Source organism: Drosophila serrata, unplaced genomic scaffold, assembly GCF_035046125.1.
Source record: "Drosophila serrata isolate PLE 108 unplaced genomic scaffold, ASM3504612v1 contig_184, whole genome shotgun sequence".
Classification (NCBI taxonomy): Eukaryota; Metazoa; Arthropoda; class Insecta; order Diptera; family Drosophilidae; genus Drosophila; species Drosophila serrata.
In genome coordinates, this window is record NW_028257082.1 from 176,723 (window position 1) to 194,854 (window position 18,132).

General features: G+C 42.2%; 4 protein-coding genes and 1 long non-coding RNA gene across 6 annotated transcripts; 1 reads left to right on the plus strand and 4 right to left on the minus strand.

Moving 5' to 3' along the window:
• Positions 1–395: 395 nt before the first annotated feature.
• LOC110178324 (endoplasmic reticulum metallopeptidase 1) lies at positions 396–3,866 on the minus strand. The gene is made up of 10 exons (XM_020945434.2): positions 3,131–3,866; positions 2,977–3,061; positions 2,680–2,800; positions 2,463–2,617; positions 2,015–2,398; positions 1,767–1,947; positions 1,502–1,686; positions 1,294–1,437; positions 741–1,232; positions 396–677 (listed from the first exon to the last, which is right to left on the minus strand). Exons 1-10 carry the CDS (start codon positions 3,820–3,822, stop codon positions 510–512), a joined length of 2,607 nt encoding a protein of 868 aa, XP_020801093.2. The 5' UTR covers positions 3,823–3,866; the 3' UTR covers positions 396–509.
• Positions 3,867–4,568: 702 nt separating this feature from the next.
• On the minus strand, positions 4,569–8,031 carry LOC110178292 (endoplasmic reticulum metallopeptidase 1). Its single transcript, XM_020945365.2, has 11 exons — positions 7,364–8,031; positions 7,127–7,301; positions 6,981–7,065; positions 6,715–6,835; positions 6,506–6,660; positions 6,059–6,442; positions 5,824–6,004; positions 5,578–5,762; positions 5,373–5,516; positions 4,804–5,307; positions 4,569–4,736 (listed from the first exon to the last, which is right to left on the minus strand). Exons 1-11 carry the CDS (start codon positions 7,995–7,997, stop codon positions 4,569–4,571), a joined length of 2,736 nt encoding a protein of 911 aa, XP_020801024.2. The 5' UTR covers positions 7,998–8,031.
• Positions 8,032–8,499: 468 nt separating this feature from the next.
• On the minus strand, positions 8,500–11,869 carry LOC110178270 (endoplasmic reticulum metallopeptidase 1-like). The gene is made up of 12 exons (XM_020945336.2): positions 11,761–11,869; positions 11,183–11,702; positions 10,952–11,126; positions 10,816–10,900; positions 10,642–10,762; positions 10,424–10,578; positions 9,974–10,360; positions 9,737–9,917; positions 9,499–9,683; positions 9,278–9,421; positions 8,734–9,219; positions 8,500–8,667 (listed from the first exon to the last, which is right to left on the minus strand). Exons 1-12 carry the CDS (start codon positions 11,779–11,781, stop codon positions 8,500–8,502), a joined length of 2,628 nt encoding a protein of 875 aa, XP_020800995.2. The 5' UTR covers positions 11,782–11,869.
• Positions 11,870–12,102: 233 nt separating this feature from the next.
• Positions 12,103–13,517, plus strand: LOC147644328 (uncharacterized). 2 transcript variants are annotated; one of them, XR_015270506.1, is made up of 3 exons: positions 12,103–12,487; positions 12,862–13,029; positions 13,095–13,517. It is a non-coding gene; the product is annotated as an uncharacterized LOC147644328 (long non-coding RNA). The 2 variants fall into 2 exon arrangements; XR_015270505.1 differs by having other exon boundaries at positions 12,144–12,487; positions 12,913–13,029.
• On the minus strand, positions 12,486–17,769 carry LOC110178283 (endoplasmic reticulum metallopeptidase 1-like). The gene is made up of 12 exons (XM_020945355.2): positions 17,722–17,769; positions 17,148–17,664; positions 16,905–17,079; positions 16,762–16,846; positions 16,586–16,706; positions 16,376–16,530; positions 15,925–16,311; positions 15,689–15,869; positions 13,627–13,811; positions 13,422–13,565; positions 12,867–13,352; positions 12,486–12,791 (listed from the first exon to the last, which is right to left on the minus strand). Exons 1-12 carry the CDS (start codon positions 17,740–17,742, stop codon positions 12,624–12,626), a joined length of 2,625 nt encoding a protein of 874 aa, XP_020801014.2. The 5' UTR covers positions 17,743–17,769; the 3' UTR covers positions 12,486–12,623.
• Between the last annotated feature and the right edge of the window lie 363 nt (positions 17,770–18,132).

Below are 18,132 nucleotides of genomic sequence, written 5' to 3' on the forward strand. Positions count from 1 at the left end.
TTTGACCTGGCTAGCTGTTGCTGGTAGTCGGATGAGCTGCTGAACTCGGAGTGTGTCTTTCGGGGGTCCCGGTTTCGGTATTTATACACCCTTCGACCTGGATGCTGGATCTATGCCCGGGCAGAGCAGCAGATGTGTTTGCACAAATGTTTTTCCCACAAGTAAACTGGCGGAGTACACATCCAACTGCGACCGTTGTTTGCCCATCGACGTATTGAGAAATGCAGCACCTAATGTTTGATCGTTGCCCCATTCTAAGCCATTTCGATTCGGAAATGTCAATGACTTTCGGATAACCGCCAGACCCTTGGTTGGGCCAAACATAAACATCTTACATGGCACGACCTAATCGGAGAATCAGTCAGTCCTCCAGGAAGACAAATAAAACAAATTATTCTTAAGCCTGCAAATGTTATACAACATCCAATAAATACTACCAATTACAACATTTCGAAAAATATAACATAAGGCAATGTTTCCTTACGAAACTTGGGTAACCTCTTAGAATTCTAGAATATATGGCGTTCGTAACTGCTGGGCCACTCCGTAGAGAAGGCAAAGTCCGGCAGAGTGGCCAAGAACTCCTTGCTCAGTGCATCTCGTTCGGCATGCGGGCTCATGTAGTGACCGGACACGCCCATTTTCATCACTGGCTCATCGAAGTTACCATTGTCCTTCTGCAAGTCAATGGTAAATTAAGAGCTACCCACATAGAGACTAGAGCTGACCATTGTACTCACCGAAAGTACCATATAGAACTCAAAGGGCGTGGTATCCACACCGTAGGTGAGCAGCACATTCAACGGCGGCCTGTAGGTGGCCGGATTGTCCAACATGCCCTGGGAGAAGGTCCAGTGGAGCACCCTTACGCCGTCCAGCGGCAGGATGAAAAGCCCCATATTCGGTGGCCCAGAGAGGCGGAAATCAAAGCGCACCTGGTAGCCCCCGGAAAGAACCGTCTTGTTTATCAATTCCAGCACCGTGGGATAGGGCAGCTGCACGAGCTCCTCACGCGCCAGCCACAGGGCATCCTTGCGGGAAGCACAGAAGCGATAGCAAGGCAGGCCACACATCAGCTCCGTGTCACAGTTCTCGCCCAGGCGAACCAGGCCTGTCAGGTCCATGGACTCTCGGAGCGGTGCCTCTCGATTCCGATCCCCTAGGTGGAAGTAGTAGCCGGAGTCTTCGAGGCTCATGGAGCCATCGTACTCGAAATACTTGCGATGAACTTGCTGCTCCCCAAGAGAAGCGTAATTAATGATCTTTCACAATATAAGATTCCAGAGTACTCACCATAAAGTCCGCTCGCATCACATTGGTCTTGGCACGATAGGGGAACCCCACCTCCGAGACGGCGATCATGCAGAAGATGAACATGACCACCGATAGGCCACCCAGCATTGAGTTGGGTCGGCGGAAAATGTTAATGAGTGGAGCCTGCTCAAGAATAGGATTTATGTATTTAGTCTCACGGTCATAAACATCCTCAAACTTAACTCACCGCAAAGGACAAGGCAAGAATGGTGCCGCAGGCACACAACCCTCCTATCAACAAGTCCGGATTGGTGTTCATGCCAAAGCGCCCGACCATGGGAATGAGGATGAGTATGAACATGTGGAACAGATAGGCGTGGTATATAAAGGGTATTATCTGGCTGACCATCAAAACCAAAGCCCAATGATAACCTTTAATGTAAATAACAAATTTATATTATATAAGAATTATTTTAGAATAATCTATACAGATCCTTGGCCCCTGAACTTACCTCGACAGTGCAGCTTACTCAGCAAGTTGACAATCAGAGCAGCAACATAGAAAATCAGCGATATTAGGAAAAGGTAGGCACTGCGATAACCAAGGGCGGTCAATGCCAGACACATGATGGCCAGGAGAAGGCAATTCGCATGTCCCACTATCTGCAGGAGGTACTTGTGTGGGATCTTGTCCTGTTCGAGAAATATAACATAAATAAAACTTGATAAACCAACAAAGACCATCCAAAAGGTTACTCACACTTCGTCGATGAGTCAGATAGAGCGTCATGGGCAGAACAAGACCTATCACCGAGGGTATTATGTACAGACCAATGACGAGCCAACTATTGCTGAAGTAGCTCAGAGTGCGATCACCCAAGTCGTAGAAGATGCACATGAGCACGGGAAAAAGCAGGGCCAGAAGAATCCCGGCTAGGGCCAGCAGAAACAAAAGTCCAAAGGCGCCGGCATAAGTGCCCATGGTCTGTCCGGAAACCCTGGACATACGCCACAAGGAGACACAGATGAGAACTATGGCCCCCAGGGAGAACGAGATATTTAGGGCCGTGCTCGTCGACTCCTGATAGTGGACAAAGAAGAGTCCGATAAAGTCAAAGAACACCGCATGCCCCTCAGCGTGTGCCTATGCAAAAGCAAAGATACGATTTTAGTTATAGTATAAGGAAGAGAAGTAAATGGACACCCACCTCCGTGTCGTACATTTCCTCAGCATTGGAAATACTCTTCACCAGGGCCAGCACATTGTCGCCAGAGTTCTGCAGGGAGTCCCGAGAAACCACCGCGAAACGATCGAACTCCGTGTGATAAACAAAGCCATTGTAAACGTTTGCCATGTCCAGGCCTAATGGAAAATACGCTTTAATTAACCACACCCAGGAACACCTAATGGTGCTGGACACTCACCTGGCACCACTCCAAAGTCACGAAAGACCCGGAAATCGGTATCCGAAGGTATAATGCCCGCCTGGAACATCTCCTCAGCCGTCGTTGTGGCAAACGGGTGCGGTGCGCTGTTTCTGTAATGCTGCGAGACGATGATAAGACGTCAGATTAGATTAATTGGTTTAGAATCAGCCGCCGGCGGCTGATATCGTCCATATCGGAAGAGTGATCGAGACAAAAAAAAAAATTAAAACAGAAATACATGACTCATCATCATGAGTTTCCGTAGAAATTCTTTTGGAGATTCCCGGAACTTACTTCCATAAGCCAGGGATGATTGGGCCCACCCTGGAACAACAAATCTCGTCCCCCAGCGCCGGCAGAATCCAAGTTGAGGAGAGCCCTAGGACAGGGTGAATTCGGATAAGGGAGACTCTAATGATCTCTGGACAAAGTTTAAGCTAGTACTCACTTGCAGTTGGCCGCCCATCTGTGCTGAGTGATGAATCCGTGGGAGCCCTGCATGGGTTGCTCCTCAGCGCCATTAAATAGGAACAGGATTGGATGCAGAAATGGTTCCCCCGAAATGGCCACCTGCCTTAGCACCTCCAGCATCACCACCACCATGGAGGCATCATCTCCGGCACCAGGTGAGCCTGGTTTGGTGTCAAAGTGACTGTTCACCAGCAGATATGATGAGCTGTTCGAACTCCTCGTACTCAGTTTGACGAGCACGTTCTGTACGCCCTTATAGTGATTCAGGAAGCCCTTGATCAGATAGGAACCGGAAGCACGTTGCACCTCCACTTCCATTTCGTAGACATCGTCACGAAGTACCTGTCGCACTTTTTCGATTTCTTCGAGAAGGAAATTCACGGCGGTGACCTCATTGTTAACATCACCCACCAGTCTCGGACCCATCTGAGTTATTTCCCGCAGCATGTACTGAGCTCTTTCGGCCACAAATTTACCCGGATTATCTGCTTCCTCCGAGATCTTGATGCCGGCGGGCAGAGCCTGGAAGAGTGGATATATCACGGCAAAAAAGAGCCCCACCCAGAAGAGCAGGTAGGTGGGGGAGTAGTACCAGGGGAACGGTTTGGCTGGCTGTCGCTTCCTCTCCGCCTCCAGCTCGATCATCAGGTTGTCCCTTCTAGCGCCCATATTAGGTTAGAGATTCGGGAACCGTCCCAGCAAGAGCTCCTCCAGCGACTTCCTACGCACGACTAACTCGTCCGACATCTCCATTAGCAATTTAAAATTGTGCTTTATGTTTATGGATGCGATATGGTTGATATCTTCAGCATAGTATAAAGATATTCGATATTTATGGCATTATGGCGCGTGTTATTCACACCGCGCTCTCTATCGGTATGCGTACATGCCAATACCTATCAAAGTTTTATTCTTTTTTCGGCAATGCCGACGATAAATTCGGAATATTTCCGATCTCCTCGAGGGACCCTCGAGGGGCTGATGATAGATGTGATTACTCCAACCGAAATCATAACCGCTGACTTTGCCCCATATCGTAATCGCACTTGTTGGCCATTGTGGATTTATTTGTTTATTGTGCCGCATCTGGTCGGCAGTACCCAGTAATGGGCCCAAAGTCAAGGCCACTGCCCACTGGCAACGGTTTCGAAAAGTCTTGAAATTGTTGAATTATTATTTAGTTGAAAACATCTGCGTGTCGAATATAATTATTTATAAATCTAGTCAACAGAATTCATAGATATTATATAGTATCAAAGCTATGTATATCTAATGTATGTTGGAACAGATACAAAGAAATAATAACTTGGAAATCGCTCACTTTTCCATTTCTTTATTTTCATAAATAATTGATCTTAAGATTACTGTGTGAATCTATATAATTAAAACATGAAATATGAATAAAGTAAAAAGTCTCAGAATATATATCGCTCGTAGGAACTGGGCCACTCCATGGGATGGGCAAAGTCTGGCAGAGACTCGATGAACTTCATTGTCGTGGGATCGCGGTAACTTAGGTGGCTCATGTAGTGCCCAGATACTCCCAGCTTTAGCAGCGGAACTTCGTAGTTGTGGTCGTCTTTCTGCAGGAGTTAGGTAAAGATAGATATTGGAAATAAATTTACATGAGATAATATAGATATAACCCACCGTGAGTTCAATATAAAAGTTGATGGGCGAGTTGTCGCTTCCATAGCCAAAGAAGATGTGATATGGGGGCTTATACACCGACGGATTGTCCAGCATTCCCATGAGGAAGGACCACTTCAAAAACTTAACCCCATCCAGTGGTAGAATGAAGAGACTAAGTCTGGGCGGACCTGACACCACAAACTCGAAACGGAACCTTGGATCCGACTCAGTCCCAATCACAGTCTTGTTCAAGAGCTGCAGAATGGGAATGCCGGGTAGATCCACTGGCACATCCCGCGGCAGCCAACGGGCATCCTTCACAGCGGCACACCAACGATGGTTGAAGCAGGGCATGCCGCACTTCATCTCCGTCTTGCACTCCTCATCGAGGCGTGTGAGACCCGTGAGATTGATCTTGTCCAGCAGAGGAGTCTCCAGGCGGCGATCCTGTAGATGAAAATAGTAACCGCTATCCTCGAGACTCACTGATCCATCGTACTCGTAGAATTTGCGGTGCACCTCCTGTAGAGCGAAAGAGGAGTCTCATAAAATCAATATATCCATTAAGATCTCTAACCGAAACTCACCAAGAAATGGAGACGCATCACATTCGTCTTGGCGCGGTAGGGGAAGCCCACCCCCGAAACAGAGATCATGCAGAAGATGAACATCACCAGGGCAAGGCCAGCCACCATGCTCTTGGGACGCCGGAACAGGTTAAGGAGGGGAGCCTGCAAAAAGACATAAATTGAAGTTCTTTAAACTTGTTATTATCCTCTCAAGATTCCCTACCAAAAAGACCAGTGCCAGAATGGAGCCCAGAGCGCACTGTAAGGATATAAGTAGATCCGGATTAGCTTCCAAGCCCTTGCGGCTTGTCATGGGAATGGTGATGGCCAGGAGTGCATGGAACAGGTAAGTGAAGTATAGATACGGCAGAATCTGACAGGCGCCAAGCACCCAAGTCCAGAGATAACCTAAAGTGAAACAAAGTTTGCATACATTACACTTATCTCTCCGGTACACTCTTGAACCCACCCTTATCGTGCAACCGACTGGCCAAATTTATAATCAAAGCTCCCACATAGAAGAACACACACATCATAAAAAGATAGGCAGTGCGAATGCCAACGACAGTCAGCAATATGCAAATCACAGCCATGAGAACGCAGTAGGCATGTCCCACAATCTGCAGGCGGTAAGCATGTGGGATCTTTTCCTAAAACAAATCAATTATTTACAATACAATCAAGGACAGTAAGTAAATACTTACGCTTGGTCGGAGGCTCAAATAGAAAGTACTGGGCAGGACGAGGCCAATAACAGAGGGTACGATGAAAAGACCGATGACCAGCCAACTGTTGCTGAAGTATGTCATCGTTCGATTGCCTGCATCATAAAACACGGACATCAACAAGGGGAATCCAAGGGCTAGCAGAAAGCCCAGGATTGCCAACAGAAACTGCATTCCAAATGCCCGGGAATAGGTGCCTACAGAGCGATCCGTCATCCTGGCCATACGCCACAAGGAGAGGCAGACGAGGAGTATGGCGCCCAATGAAAAGGATATGTTAAGGGCCACACCCGTGGATTCGGTGTAGTAAACGAAGAAGAGACCCAGATAGTCGAAGAACACGGAATGACCCTCGGAGTGGGCCTGTAAGTAAAGAATAATTATGTAATTATAATTTTAATGTAATCCCCCTCTCGCTCTTCCTACCTCAGTGTCGTACATTTCCTCGGCATTGGAAATACTCCGGACCAGAGCGAAGACATTGTCTCCAGTGTTCTGCAGAGCACCCCGGGAAATAATATTAAACCGATCGAACTTGGTGTGATAAACAAAGCCATTGTAGCAGCCAGCCATGTCCAAACCTAACCAGAATGAGATATATAGCTAGCCTCGTGATATATACTTAAAAAACCCACCTGGCACTGGTCCAAAGTCACGGAAGATGCGGAAATCTGTGTCCGAGGGTATCAAATCAGCCTGGAAGATCTCCTCAGCCATCGTGGTAGCAAATGGGTGTTTGGCACTGTTTTTGTATTGCTGCAAATATCACGATTTGCTTTACATATCGGTCGTTAATTTTGGGGATTTGATAAGCCCCAGGGGGCAGTAAAAAAGGCGCACTTTCGAGTTTTACGACTCTCATTTAGATAGCCTTCAAGTGGAGTGCACGATTTACACTCACCCGCATCAGCCACGGATGGTTGGGACCCCCCTGGAAGAGAATTTCGCGACCGCCGGAGCCAGCCGAGTCCAGGTTAACCAATGCCCTGGTTTAGAAAATAACAAAATTAGAAATTAACTTGGAGGAAACGTTGATATTTCACTTGCTTGCAGTTTGCAGACCACCGATGATTCTTTATGAAACTATGCGATCCATGGAAGGGCTGCTCCTCGGCTCCGTTGAACAGGAAGACTATAGGGTGCAGGAAGGGCTCTCCGGATGTGGCCATCAAGCGAAGCGTCTCCAACATGACCACAATCATGAGCTCAGCATCACCAGTGCCTGAAGGGTGGTCATTATACTTAGTTCTAGTATCGATAAAGCAAGGAAGAGGATCCACTCACCCACACTACTGGGCTTGGAATCGTAGTGGCTGTTCACCAGCAAATAGTTGGTGCTATTGGAGCTCTTCGCACTTAGCTTCACCACCACGTTCTGGATGCCCTGGTACATGTTTATCATCTGCCAGTGCAGAAAGGCTCCACTCGAGTGCTGCACGTCCACCTCCAGCTCGTAGAGATCGGAACGCATCTCGCGACGCACCTTTTCTATCTCATCGAGCAGAAAATTAACCATGGTCACCTCAGTCACGTAGTCACCCGCTATCTTGGGCCCCATCAAATCAATCTTTAGCAGCACCTCCTCTGCACGCTGGGCCACAAAGGTGGCCGGCAGATCGGACTCCTCCGCCAGCTTGACTCCGGTGGGCAGGTAATTGAAGAGTGGATAGACCACGGCGAAGAATAGTCCGACCCAGAAGAGCAGGTAGACCGGAGCATAGTACCAAGGCAATGGCTTTGCAGCCTTCTTCTTTTCTCTGAATCCTATTATGCTCTCCAGATGGCCACCATTTTCGGTATCCGCCGGCTCCTCGGTCACCAGTTGCAAAGTGCTTTTTTCATTCCCATTGATCTTGATCGAGTGTTCCGAGTGTAAGGAGACCGTGTCCTCTTTAAAACCTTCGTTGTGCTGCTCCATTTCGTTCCCAACTTATCAGCATCAGATCTCGACGAACAACACCGCGCAACTGAGCCATTCTCTCGCAAGCTTATCAAATTTAAAGCTTTTCGAGGAGACTCTTTTATCAAATCTGTGATTGGATATCCAACTTGGAGCCCACACGTCCCAGTATATTTATGGTACAGCCCAAAGTCTCTTCATAAAATCAGGTAATTGATTTACTCTACTAATATGACATCTGAATAAATAGGTGCAGCCTTTAAGATCCAGCATTTTATTGAGTTAAGGGCCTCCTAGTTTCATGATTGTGCACATGCATAAAGATATCAATCCGGTGGAATAAACTTTACGATTTGCATCGATTTTATTAACCGTAAATTAAATACGATATAAAGATATCAAACGGATAACAATTGTTATCAGCACAAAACTTCCAGCCCTGAAAACTAAGGCACGATTTTCATAATCATAGTCGGGCAGGTAATGGCTGCCAATTTATTGAGTAGTTGATATAGTAATTCTAATAAATATATTGCTTGAGTATAGAAGGCCATTCTACCACAAATACAAAGTCAGGGAAATCCCCAAGGAATTTGAGAACCTCTGCATCCCTGTCATAATCGTGGCTTATAAAATGTCCCACAACGGCAAGCTCCAAGACAGGTTCACTGAAAACACCATCGGACTTCTGTAATATAAAGAAAGTATTCTCACATTATGATTAGTTCATGACTTAATAGATAATATAACCCACCTTTAGCTCAATGAAGAACTTGAAAGGACTGTCATCTATTCCGTAGTTAAAGAATACGTAATAGGGCGGCTGGGCTTTTTCCAGGGCATTTCCCACAAAAGACCAGCCTGTGATCACAGCACCACCCACGGGTTGAACAAAAATATTCATTTGCGGTGGACCAGTTACCTCAAACTCATATCTAACAGTGTTCTGGGACTGAGTAATACTTTTTCCCAATAATTTTAGTAAAATATTTCCAGGAATAACAACATCCGAGTCGCGAGGAAGCCAACGAGCACTCTTCCGGCTGCCACAAGAGTAAAGGCAGGGAGCCCCGCACATGACGTATTTGTCGCAATCAGGTTCTATAGAAATCAGACCCGTCAGGTTGACCTGGGAGTCCTTGAGAGGATTAAGTCCCCGCCTGTCCATATATGTGAAATAGTAACCGGAATCACTGTGACTCAAAGAACCATCAAACTCGTAGAACAGGCGTTGAGTGTGCTTTGAAAAAATACGACCACTTACAATAATTTATAATGTTACAGAGCATTCAACATACCACAACATTGACTCGCATCACATTGGTCTTGGGCCGATAGGGAAAACCCACCTCTGAGACGGCAATCATGCAGAAAATGAAGGTGACCACTCCCAGACCGAGGAGTATAAGCTTCGGCCAGCGGAAAGCATTAATAAACTGAGCCTAAATATCAATGATTAAGTTTAATCTCAATAAATATATAAATAATCTCAATAAAACTCCCAATGAAATCAACTTACAATATATCCTAGAGCAAAGAAAGTGCAGCAAGCACAAATCAGGGCTATCATCAGATCGGGATTCATGCCAATGCCGTTTCTTCCGGTTATTGGAATCAATACCACAAGGAGCATATATATTATATAACAGAAGTAGCAAAACGGCAGTACCTGCAGACACATCACACTCACAGCCCAATAATTACCTTGAACACATCTTGGTTAAAAAAGATCTATTGGTAGATTTAATATTACTTACCTTTTTCTTGCAAAGTGCTTACAATGTTAATCAGAAGAGCACCTGCATAGAAGATCATCGAAATAAGGCACAGGTACTGAAATCGCATTCCCATGGCAGTCAGAATAATAACAAGCAGTGCCTGGACCACCAAATGGGAGTGAAGGCTCATCTGAAGATGGTAAGCATGGCTTAATTTGTCCTACAAAAGAACCTCCTTTAAATATGAAACGCAGATTAAGAATTAATAGATCTTACATTCGGTTTCAGGGTGTAGTAAATAGTCAAGGGAATTACGAGACCGATGACTGCGGGGCAAATGTAGAGTCCAAACACCAGCCATTTGCTACTGAAGTAAGTCATTGATCTATCTCCCGCATCGAAGATCACTGCCATCAGAAGAGGAAGGCAAAAGCAAAAAATAACTCCCACTACATGCAGTCCTAGAATAATAAGGAACCATAGACATATCTGAGGAATTGTGACCTTCTCCGACTGCCGAGCCATTCTCCAGAGGGAACATCCCACCAGAACCAAACTGATCACTGCAATGCAGCAGTTCATAATAATCCCAGTAGTTTCCGTGTAATACACAAAGAAGAGGCCCAGAAAGTCAAAGAAAACAGTCTGCCCATCATCGATACTCTAAAAATAGATCCAAACTTCAGTAAAAAGTGTGTAAATAGATATAAAATAAAAGATATTCACCTCCGTTTCATACAATTCAGTTGCATTTGAGAAGGCCCTTACAAGGGCGAGGACATTATTTCCCGTGTTCTGAACGGATCTTCCTGGAATAACCTTAAAAGCATCAAATATTGTATGGTAAACGTATCCGTTGTTGACCTGCGCCATGTCCAAACCTGATGTATATAATTTTTGTATAATTTTGTCTGCTTAAGTAACCAACGAAAATAATTAAGTACCAGGCACTTTTCCAAAGTCCCGAAAGATTCGAAAATCAGTGTCCGATGGCAAAAGTCCACCCTGGAAGATCTCCTCGGCTATTGTTGTAGCAAATGGATGTTTAGAATAAAGTCTGTAATACTATAGAAACGCGGAATTAATCGGATGTTGTAAATGTTTAAAAATACCCCTACCTTCACGAGCCAAGGCTTATTGGGGCCAGTCTGAAACAAGAGATCACGTCCTCCACTGCCGGCCACCTCTAGGTTTATAACCATCCTTAAATAATGTTATTAATATTACTTTTCGGCATTTGTTTTATTGACTTACTTGGAGTTCGTTGCCCACTTGTGCTGAGTAATGAAGCCATGGGAACCTTGAAGACCGAGTTCCTCAGCTCCATTGAACAGAAAGACTACAGGATGTTCAAAAGGTGTCTCCGAAATGACCATTTGGCGAAGAACCTCCAACATCACCACAACCATGGTGCCATCATCGCCAGTACCTAATGACAACTCTTAGCACTGGGAAAACGAAGTCTTTAAGGAGAACAACACTTACTTGGACTGCCTGGCTTAGAGTCAAAGTGGCTGTTGATCAGGACGTAGGACTCACTCTGGGATTTCTTTGTGCTTAACTTGACAATTACATTCTGGATTCCTTGGTACATGCTCACCATGCTTCCAAATGAAAAGCCCCCCGAAGGTGTCTGAACATCCACCTCTATTTCATAGAGATCACTAAGCATTTGCTCCTTAATCTTTTCCACTTCACCCAGAAGAAATGCAACCGTTGTAACCTCGTTGGCAAAACTGCCCGTAACTTTGGGTCCGATTCGATCGTAGAGATACAGCTGGCTCATAGCTCGTTCCGCCACAAATTCTCCCGGCTTTAGCAATTCTTCTGAGATGTTAATCTTATCTGGAAGCTTGTTGTACAAAGAAATCACGATGGCAAAAAAGAGAGACAGCCAGAGCAGCAGGAAAGAAGGAGCATAGTGCCAGGGTAACCTTTGTCGTTCGACATTTTCTTTCTTTTGGGTTAAAGATTCGATAGTGACATTGTCTAGCGGAATATCCTTCTAAGACACCAATCGTTGAATCAATTCTTTTTGTTTATTTAAATAAACGAAAACTCACTTCATCACAGTTATTTTCCATTGTTATGTTACCAGCAAAAGTCAATTTAAAACTGAAAGTCTATACCAGAAATTCCTTAGCTTGAAGGCTTTTACCAAATCAAAGTCTATAAAGATATTATCGTCTATAATTCCAAACACAATGATCGCTTGGATACTAAGATAACAGATCTTATCAAGCTAGCGTATATATGTCAAACAAAAGGCATACAAATTGTATATTCAACTAAGAAACGGATGGAAGTTTATTTGCAAATTCTTAATAGCACTTTTTTAGATATAATTAGTAATTATTTAAAGCTTGATTAAATATAAGTAAAATATTGCAAGCCTTTGCCACTTTGTTAGATTTAAAGATAATATACATATAAAGTTGACAGTCAGAAGGCTGTTTCACATATCCAAGTTCCAGGGTGACTTCTGCGCTATAAAATAAATTAATTCAATCTGCTTTCATTAGAAAAATCTGAAACGTTTATACTTAAATCTAGTTGAAGAATATCATTTTTAAAATCTTCTGTGTTCGAACTCAACGAACTAAAACGCGCAACTAAGCAACCTACTTTGAAGCTTCTCATATTTAAAGCTTTTCAACACTATTATCAAATCTGATTCCCAGTATATTTATGGATGAATCTAAAGTCTCTTCATAAAGTAAATTGATTTATTTTCATAATATGACATCTGGATACCATTCACCAAGTTTATCGAGCACAAGCCCCCGGACTGTAAGTTTGATTCCAGTATAAAGATATATCTATACGATATTATAAAATTATACTTTATAAGTTCTAAATCAATTACTACACAAAGATACCGAAAGAGTGAAGGTATGTACTGCTTTTCTGAATGAAGTTTAGAGACTTAGAATATATAGCGCTTAAATTGAGCAGGCCATTCCATCACATCAACAAAGTCTGGTAACTCCGCTATAAACTTAAGAACATTTGCATCCCTAGTGTACTCCGGACTGGCAAAATGTCCCACAACTGCAATCTCCAAGACGGGAACATTATAATCCAAATCGGAATTCTGCAAAATATATAATAAATAATAATTTAGTACAAGTATATATAAATAACATATATAAGATGCTTTCCAGCTCACCGTCAATTCCACAAAAAACTTGATTGGACTATTATCTATTCCGTAGGAAAAGAAGATATGGTAAGGTGGCTGATATCTTTCCCGAATATCCTGAAGAAAGGACCAGTCTGTTACCTTGGCCTCACCCACTGGCTGAATGAAAATATTCATTTGGGAAGGTCCCGTGAGTTCGAAATTAAATCGAACGGTTTTGTTCGCCTCAGAGACAGTCTTTCCTAAAAACTCTAGGATAACTTCGCCTGGCATTTGAATTCCCGACTCCCGAGGGAGCCAGCGAGCTCTTCTTCGTCCGCCACAGGAATAATAACAAGGTGCTCCGCACATTACATAGTCATCACAGAATTCCTCCATGGACACTATCCCCGTAAGATCTACGTTTGAGTCCTGCAGGGGACTTAATCCACGTCTATCCTGGTAGGAGAAGTAGTAACCGAAATCGCTGTGACTCATTGTGCCATTGTAATCGTAGAACATGCGATGAGTATCCTGTGGAAAGATGCATTTTTTAATCGTTTTTTTTTCTTTAATTGTATGCATTATTAAGTGTCTACGAACCATAAAATTAAATCGCATCACATTGGTCTTGGCGCGATACGGGAAGCCCACCTCCGACACAGCAATCATGCTGAAAATAAAAGTTATCACTCCCAAGCCAAGGAGTATCAGCTTCGGCCATCGGAAAGCATTAATGAATTGAGCCTAGAAATGAAAACAAATATTTATTAATCATAACAAAACCTTTACCGAAAATATCACTTACAATAAATCCTAGAGTAAAAAGGGTCGCACCACCACATATTAAGGCTATCATGATATCTGGATTCGAACCAATGCCATTTCTTCCTGTGATCGGAAAATACACCACGAGCAGTATATAGAAAATGTAACAGAAGTAACAGAATGGCAGCACCTGAAGACACATTACAATCAGAGCCCAATAGTTACCTGCAATAAACAATATTTAAAACCACAAAGGAAGTTAACTACGGCTTGCCGAAGTTTGTATACCCTTCCAGATTGAAAGTCGATCACTTGGAATTAATACAATATAAATTACATATATTTTTGTTAAAAAAAAAAACAAAGTAATGCCTGCTTTCATTTCATTCACCTATACATTATTTACTTACAGTTTTAAAATCACCATTTTGCATTTATACAAAATTCTAGATTTATATGAAATGGCTATATATCAAATTTGATCAAAATCTGTTGAAAACTTGAAAAGTTATAATATATCTTCTTACAATTTTCCGATCGTTCCTATGGCAGCTATATATATATATATTCTTATATATATAGTCCACCGATTCGCCATGCTCCAAATTATATAGTAGTAAAAAAATATAAAAGAATAACTCCATCGTTTCATTCAAATAGCTTAAATTTGTTTCAAAATAAATCTTGCACATCTGTGCATATAATTCCCAACTTGTTCTAACCTCCCCGGAACGAAGTGACTGCTGCCGGCCAAGTCTCAGAGAAGTGTTGTGTTACAAAAGTTGCACGTCATTGTTTATTAGTGTTCATAGGTACTTACTGGTTATTGATACTTGCTGATCATAGATACTTCCTGGTCAAAGTTACTTCCTGGTCAAAGTTACTTATGCTTATTGATTAATGATGCTTACTAATTGATTGATTGATTATTGATGCTTACTAATCAGAGTTAATTACTGATCATTGTTACCTACTGGTCATAGCTACTTACTAGCCATAGTTACTTAATGTTCATTGATAATTACCGATCATAGTACTATAAATCGTCCGATCGTTCCTATAGCAGCATATATATATATATATATATTCTTATATATATAGTCCACCGATTCGCCATGCTCCAAATTATATAGTAGTAAAAAAATATAAAAGAATAACTCCATCGTTTCATTCAAATAGCTTAAATTTGTTTCAAAATAAATCTCGCACATCTGTGCATATAATTCCCAACTTGTTCTAACCTCCCCGGAACGAAGTGACTGCTGCCGGCCAAGTCTCAGAGAAGTGTTGTGTTACAAAAGTTGCAAGTCATTGTTTATTAGTGTTCATAGGTACTTACTGGTTATTGATACTTGCAGGTCATAGATACTTCCTGGTTAAAGTTACTTATGTTTATTGATTAATGATGCTTACTAATTGATTGATTGATTATTGATGCTTACTAATCAGAGTTAATTACTGATCATTGTTATCTACTGGTCATAGCTACTTACTAGCCATAGTTACTTAATGTTCATTGATAATTACCGATCATAGTACTATAAATCGTCCGATCGTTCCTATAGCAGCATATATATATATATATATATATAGTCCACCGATTCGCCATGTTCCAAATTATATAGTAGTAAAAAAATATAGAAGAATAACATGGCTTCATTTAAATAGCTTAAATTTGTTCCAAAACAAATCTTGCACATCTGTGCATATAATTCCCAACTTGTTCTAACCTCCCCGGAACGAAGTGACTGCTGCCGGCCAAGTCTCAGAGAAGTGTTGTGTTACAAAAGTTGCAAGTCATTGTTTATTAGTGTCCATAGATACTTACTGGTTATTACTTGCAGGTCATAGATACTTCCTGGTCAAAGTTACTTACTGTTTAAAGTTACTTACTGCTTGTAATTAATTACTGATCATAGTTAATTACTAATTACCGTTTCTCTAGGAGTTATAATATATAGTATTTCGATTTGCTTAAAACTAAAAACGAAATTCTATAATAATAAAAGATAACTTTCAATTTCTTTTTTTTTTGGCAGATATATGCAAGGGTATACGAATTCTTTATGTATATATGTATATATATATAGAATAATGCTTACCACGATCATGAAGTGTGCTTAGCAGATTAATTAGAAGAGCTCCTCCATAGAAGATCATAGCCATAAGGCATATGTATACAAAGCGCATTCCCATGGCAGTCAAAACAATAGCGAGAAGGGCCTGGACAACCAGATGGGAGTGCAGGCACATTTGAAGATGGTACCCGTGGCTTAGTTTGTCCTGTAATTAATATTAATTTAATTTAAAGTAAAGACGGATAACTAATTAGTCTTACGTGAGGCTTCAGAGTAAAGTAGAGGGTCAAGGGAAGCACGAGACCGATGACTGCGGGGCAAATGTACAGTCCAAATACCAGCCAATTGCTAGAATAGTAAGTCATCGATCTATTTCCCGCATCGAAGATCACTGCCATCAGTAGAGGAAGGCAAAAGCAAAGAATAACTCCCACTACATGCAGTCCTAGAATAATAAGGAACCATAGACATATCTGAGGAATTGTGACCTTCTCCGACTGCCGAGCCATTCTCCAGAGGGAACATCCCACCAGAAACAAACTGATCACTGCAATGCAGCAGTTCATAATAATCCCAGTAGTTTCCGTGTAATACACAAAGAAGAGGCCCAGAAAGTCAAAGAAAATAGCGTGTCCTTCATCATCACTCTGAAAATGTATTTCTGTTCTATCAAATATTCCATAAACATTTGTTCAAATTGTGATTTCTTACCCTCTCCTCGGATAATTCACTGGCATTCGTATAGCCCCTAACAAGGGCTAGAATATTGTCCCCAGTATTCTGAATTGATCTGCCTGGAACCACGTCGAAAGTATCGAAGGCTGTGTGGTACACGTATCCATTGTCAGTTTGGGCCATGTCCAAGCCTGTGAAGATATATAGAACGTTATATTTTTCTATATAAATTCATAAAGAAAGTACCAGGAACATTTCCAAAATCCCGAAATATTCGAAAATCAGTGTCCGATGGCAAAATTCCTTCCTGGAAGATCTCCTCGCCTATTGTAGTAGCAAATGGATGTTTAGCATAAAGCTTATAATACTACAAGAAAATTGGAATCAATTAGAATTTATAATACTGCAAAAACATATCTTACCTTCATGAGCCAAGGTTTATTGGGACCACTTTGAAACAAGAGATCACGTCCCCCGCTGCCACCAACCTCTAGGTTGATAACCATCCTAAAAAAAAATCAATCGCTATTAATTTAGATTTTTATACTAAACCATTTAGACCTACTTGCAGTTCGCTGCCCACTTGTGGTGCATAATAAAGCCATGAGAAGCCTGGAGGCCAAGCTCCTCAGCTCCATTAAACAGAAATATTATAGGATGTTCAAAGGGTGTCTTGGATATTGCCATTTGGCGTAGAACCTCCAACATGACCACAACCATGGTGCCATCATCGCCAGAACCTAATCAATTTCAATTCAATAACATCTTAAGATATTTTAATAATTTTTTTAATTAGTATCTAACTTACCAGGACTGCCTGGCTTTGAGTCGAAGTGACTGTTGATCAGAAGGTAAGACTCACTCTGAGATTGCTTCGTGCTCAACTTGACAACTACATTCTGTATTTCTTGGTACATGCTCACCATGCTTCCTAACGAAAAACTTCCTGAAGGCGCCTGGACATCTACCTCGAGCTCATAGAGATCACTGAGCATTTCATGTTTAATCTTTTCCACTTCATTCAGAAGAAAAGCAACAGTTGTCACCTCGTTCGCATAACCGCCAGTTACTTTTTGTCCGATCCTGTCGTAAACAAAGAGCTGTCTTTGTGCCCGTTCAGCCACGAATTCTCCTGGTCTTGCCAATTCCTCTGAGATCGTAATCCTTTCTGGTAGCCTGTTATACAAAGGAATCACGATGGCAAAGAAGAGACACAGCCAGAGGAGCAGAAAGGACGGAGCGTAGTACCAGGACAGTCTGTGTCTCTTAACAAGTTGCTCTTTTAGCGATGGAGACTCGAGGGCTGCAGTCTCTAGCGAGACCTCCTGTTAAAAAAGCAGTCAATTAAATACCACAGAATGTTGGATTTAAGAAATACTCACATTTTCCGACTTCTGACCCATGTTTATTTGACCTGCGGGAGCTAAATCGACCCCCTTCGGTTGGTAATTCAGGCGCAACTAAATAAATACCGAACATATAATGGCCAATAATAATAAAGATAAACTATCGCACAGCTTCAAAGCGGCTATTAAAAACTCAGATAACAAACCTTATCTCACGATTAACCAAGTCATTGCCTTTCGCACATGGCAGTTTATTGTAAAAATCTTTATAAAAGTTCTATGACTATATAACCCCAAAGAAACATATCGCTTAAGTACCGAGGCTATGGGTTGGCATAATCTGCACCTAATTGGGAAAATATGATATTTACCGACGAGCCTCTGCATCTCTGTAGTATTCGTATCTGACAAAATGACCCAAAACCTCAAAATCTCCATCAAACTTCT

What these genes read in the sequence shown, in the direction of transcription:
- LOC110178270 (XM_020945336.2), bottom strand. Translation starts at nt 11,781, where the DNA reads ATGGAAAATAACTGTGATGAA. An exon ending in AAGTGGGCAACGAACTCCAA is followed by an intron (nt 10,901 to 10,951) that starts GTAAGTCAATAA and finishes ACATTATTTAAG; the next exon opens with GATGGTTATAAACCTAGAGG. An exon ending in CTGAATTGTATGAAACGGAG is followed by an intron (nt 10,361 to 10,423) that starts GTGAATATCTTT and finishes ATCTATTTTTAG; the next exon opens with AGTATCGATGATGGGCAGAC.
- LOC110178283 (XM_020945355.2), bottom strand. Translation starts at nt 17,742, where the DNA reads ATGGGTCAGAAGTCGGAAAAT. An exon ending in ACTTTACTCTGAAGCCTCAC is followed by an intron (nt 15,870 to 15,924) that starts GTAAGACTAATT and finishes TATTAATTACAG; the next exon opens with GACAAACTAAGCCACGGGTA. An exon ending in AAGCACACTTCATGATCGTG is followed by an intron (nt 13,812 to 15,688) that starts GTAAGCATTATT and finishes TGTTTATTGCAG; the next exon opens with GTAACTATTGGGCTCTGATT.
- LOC110178324 (XM_020945434.2), bottom strand. Translation starts at nt 3,822, where the DNA reads ATGGGCGCTAGAAGGGACAACCTGATGATCGAGCTGGAGGCGGAGAGG. An exon ending in AGGAAATGTACGACACGGAG is followed by an intron (nt 2,399 to 2,462) that starts GTGGGTGTCCAT and finishes GCTTTTGCATAG; the next exon opens with GCACACGCTGAGGGGCATGC. An exon ending in ATCTGACTCATCGACGAAGT is followed by an intron (nt 1,948 to 2,014) that starts GTGAGTAACCTT and finishes TTTCTCGAACAG; the next exon opens with GACAAGATCCCACACAAGTA.
- LOC110178292 (XM_020945365.2), bottom strand. Translation starts at nt 7,997, where the DNA reads ATGGAGCAGCACAACGAAGGTTTTAAAGAGGACACGGTCTCCTTACAC. An exon ending in CGGTGGTCTGCAAACTGCAA is followed by an intron (nt 7,066 to 7,126) that starts GCAAGTGAAATA and finishes TTTCTAAACCAG; the next exon opens with GGCATTGGTTAACCTGGACT. An exon ending in CAGTCGGTTGCACGATAAGG is followed by an intron (nt 5,763 to 5,823) that starts GTGGGTTCAAGA and finishes GTTTCACTTTAG; the next exon opens with GTTATCTCTGGACTTGGGTG.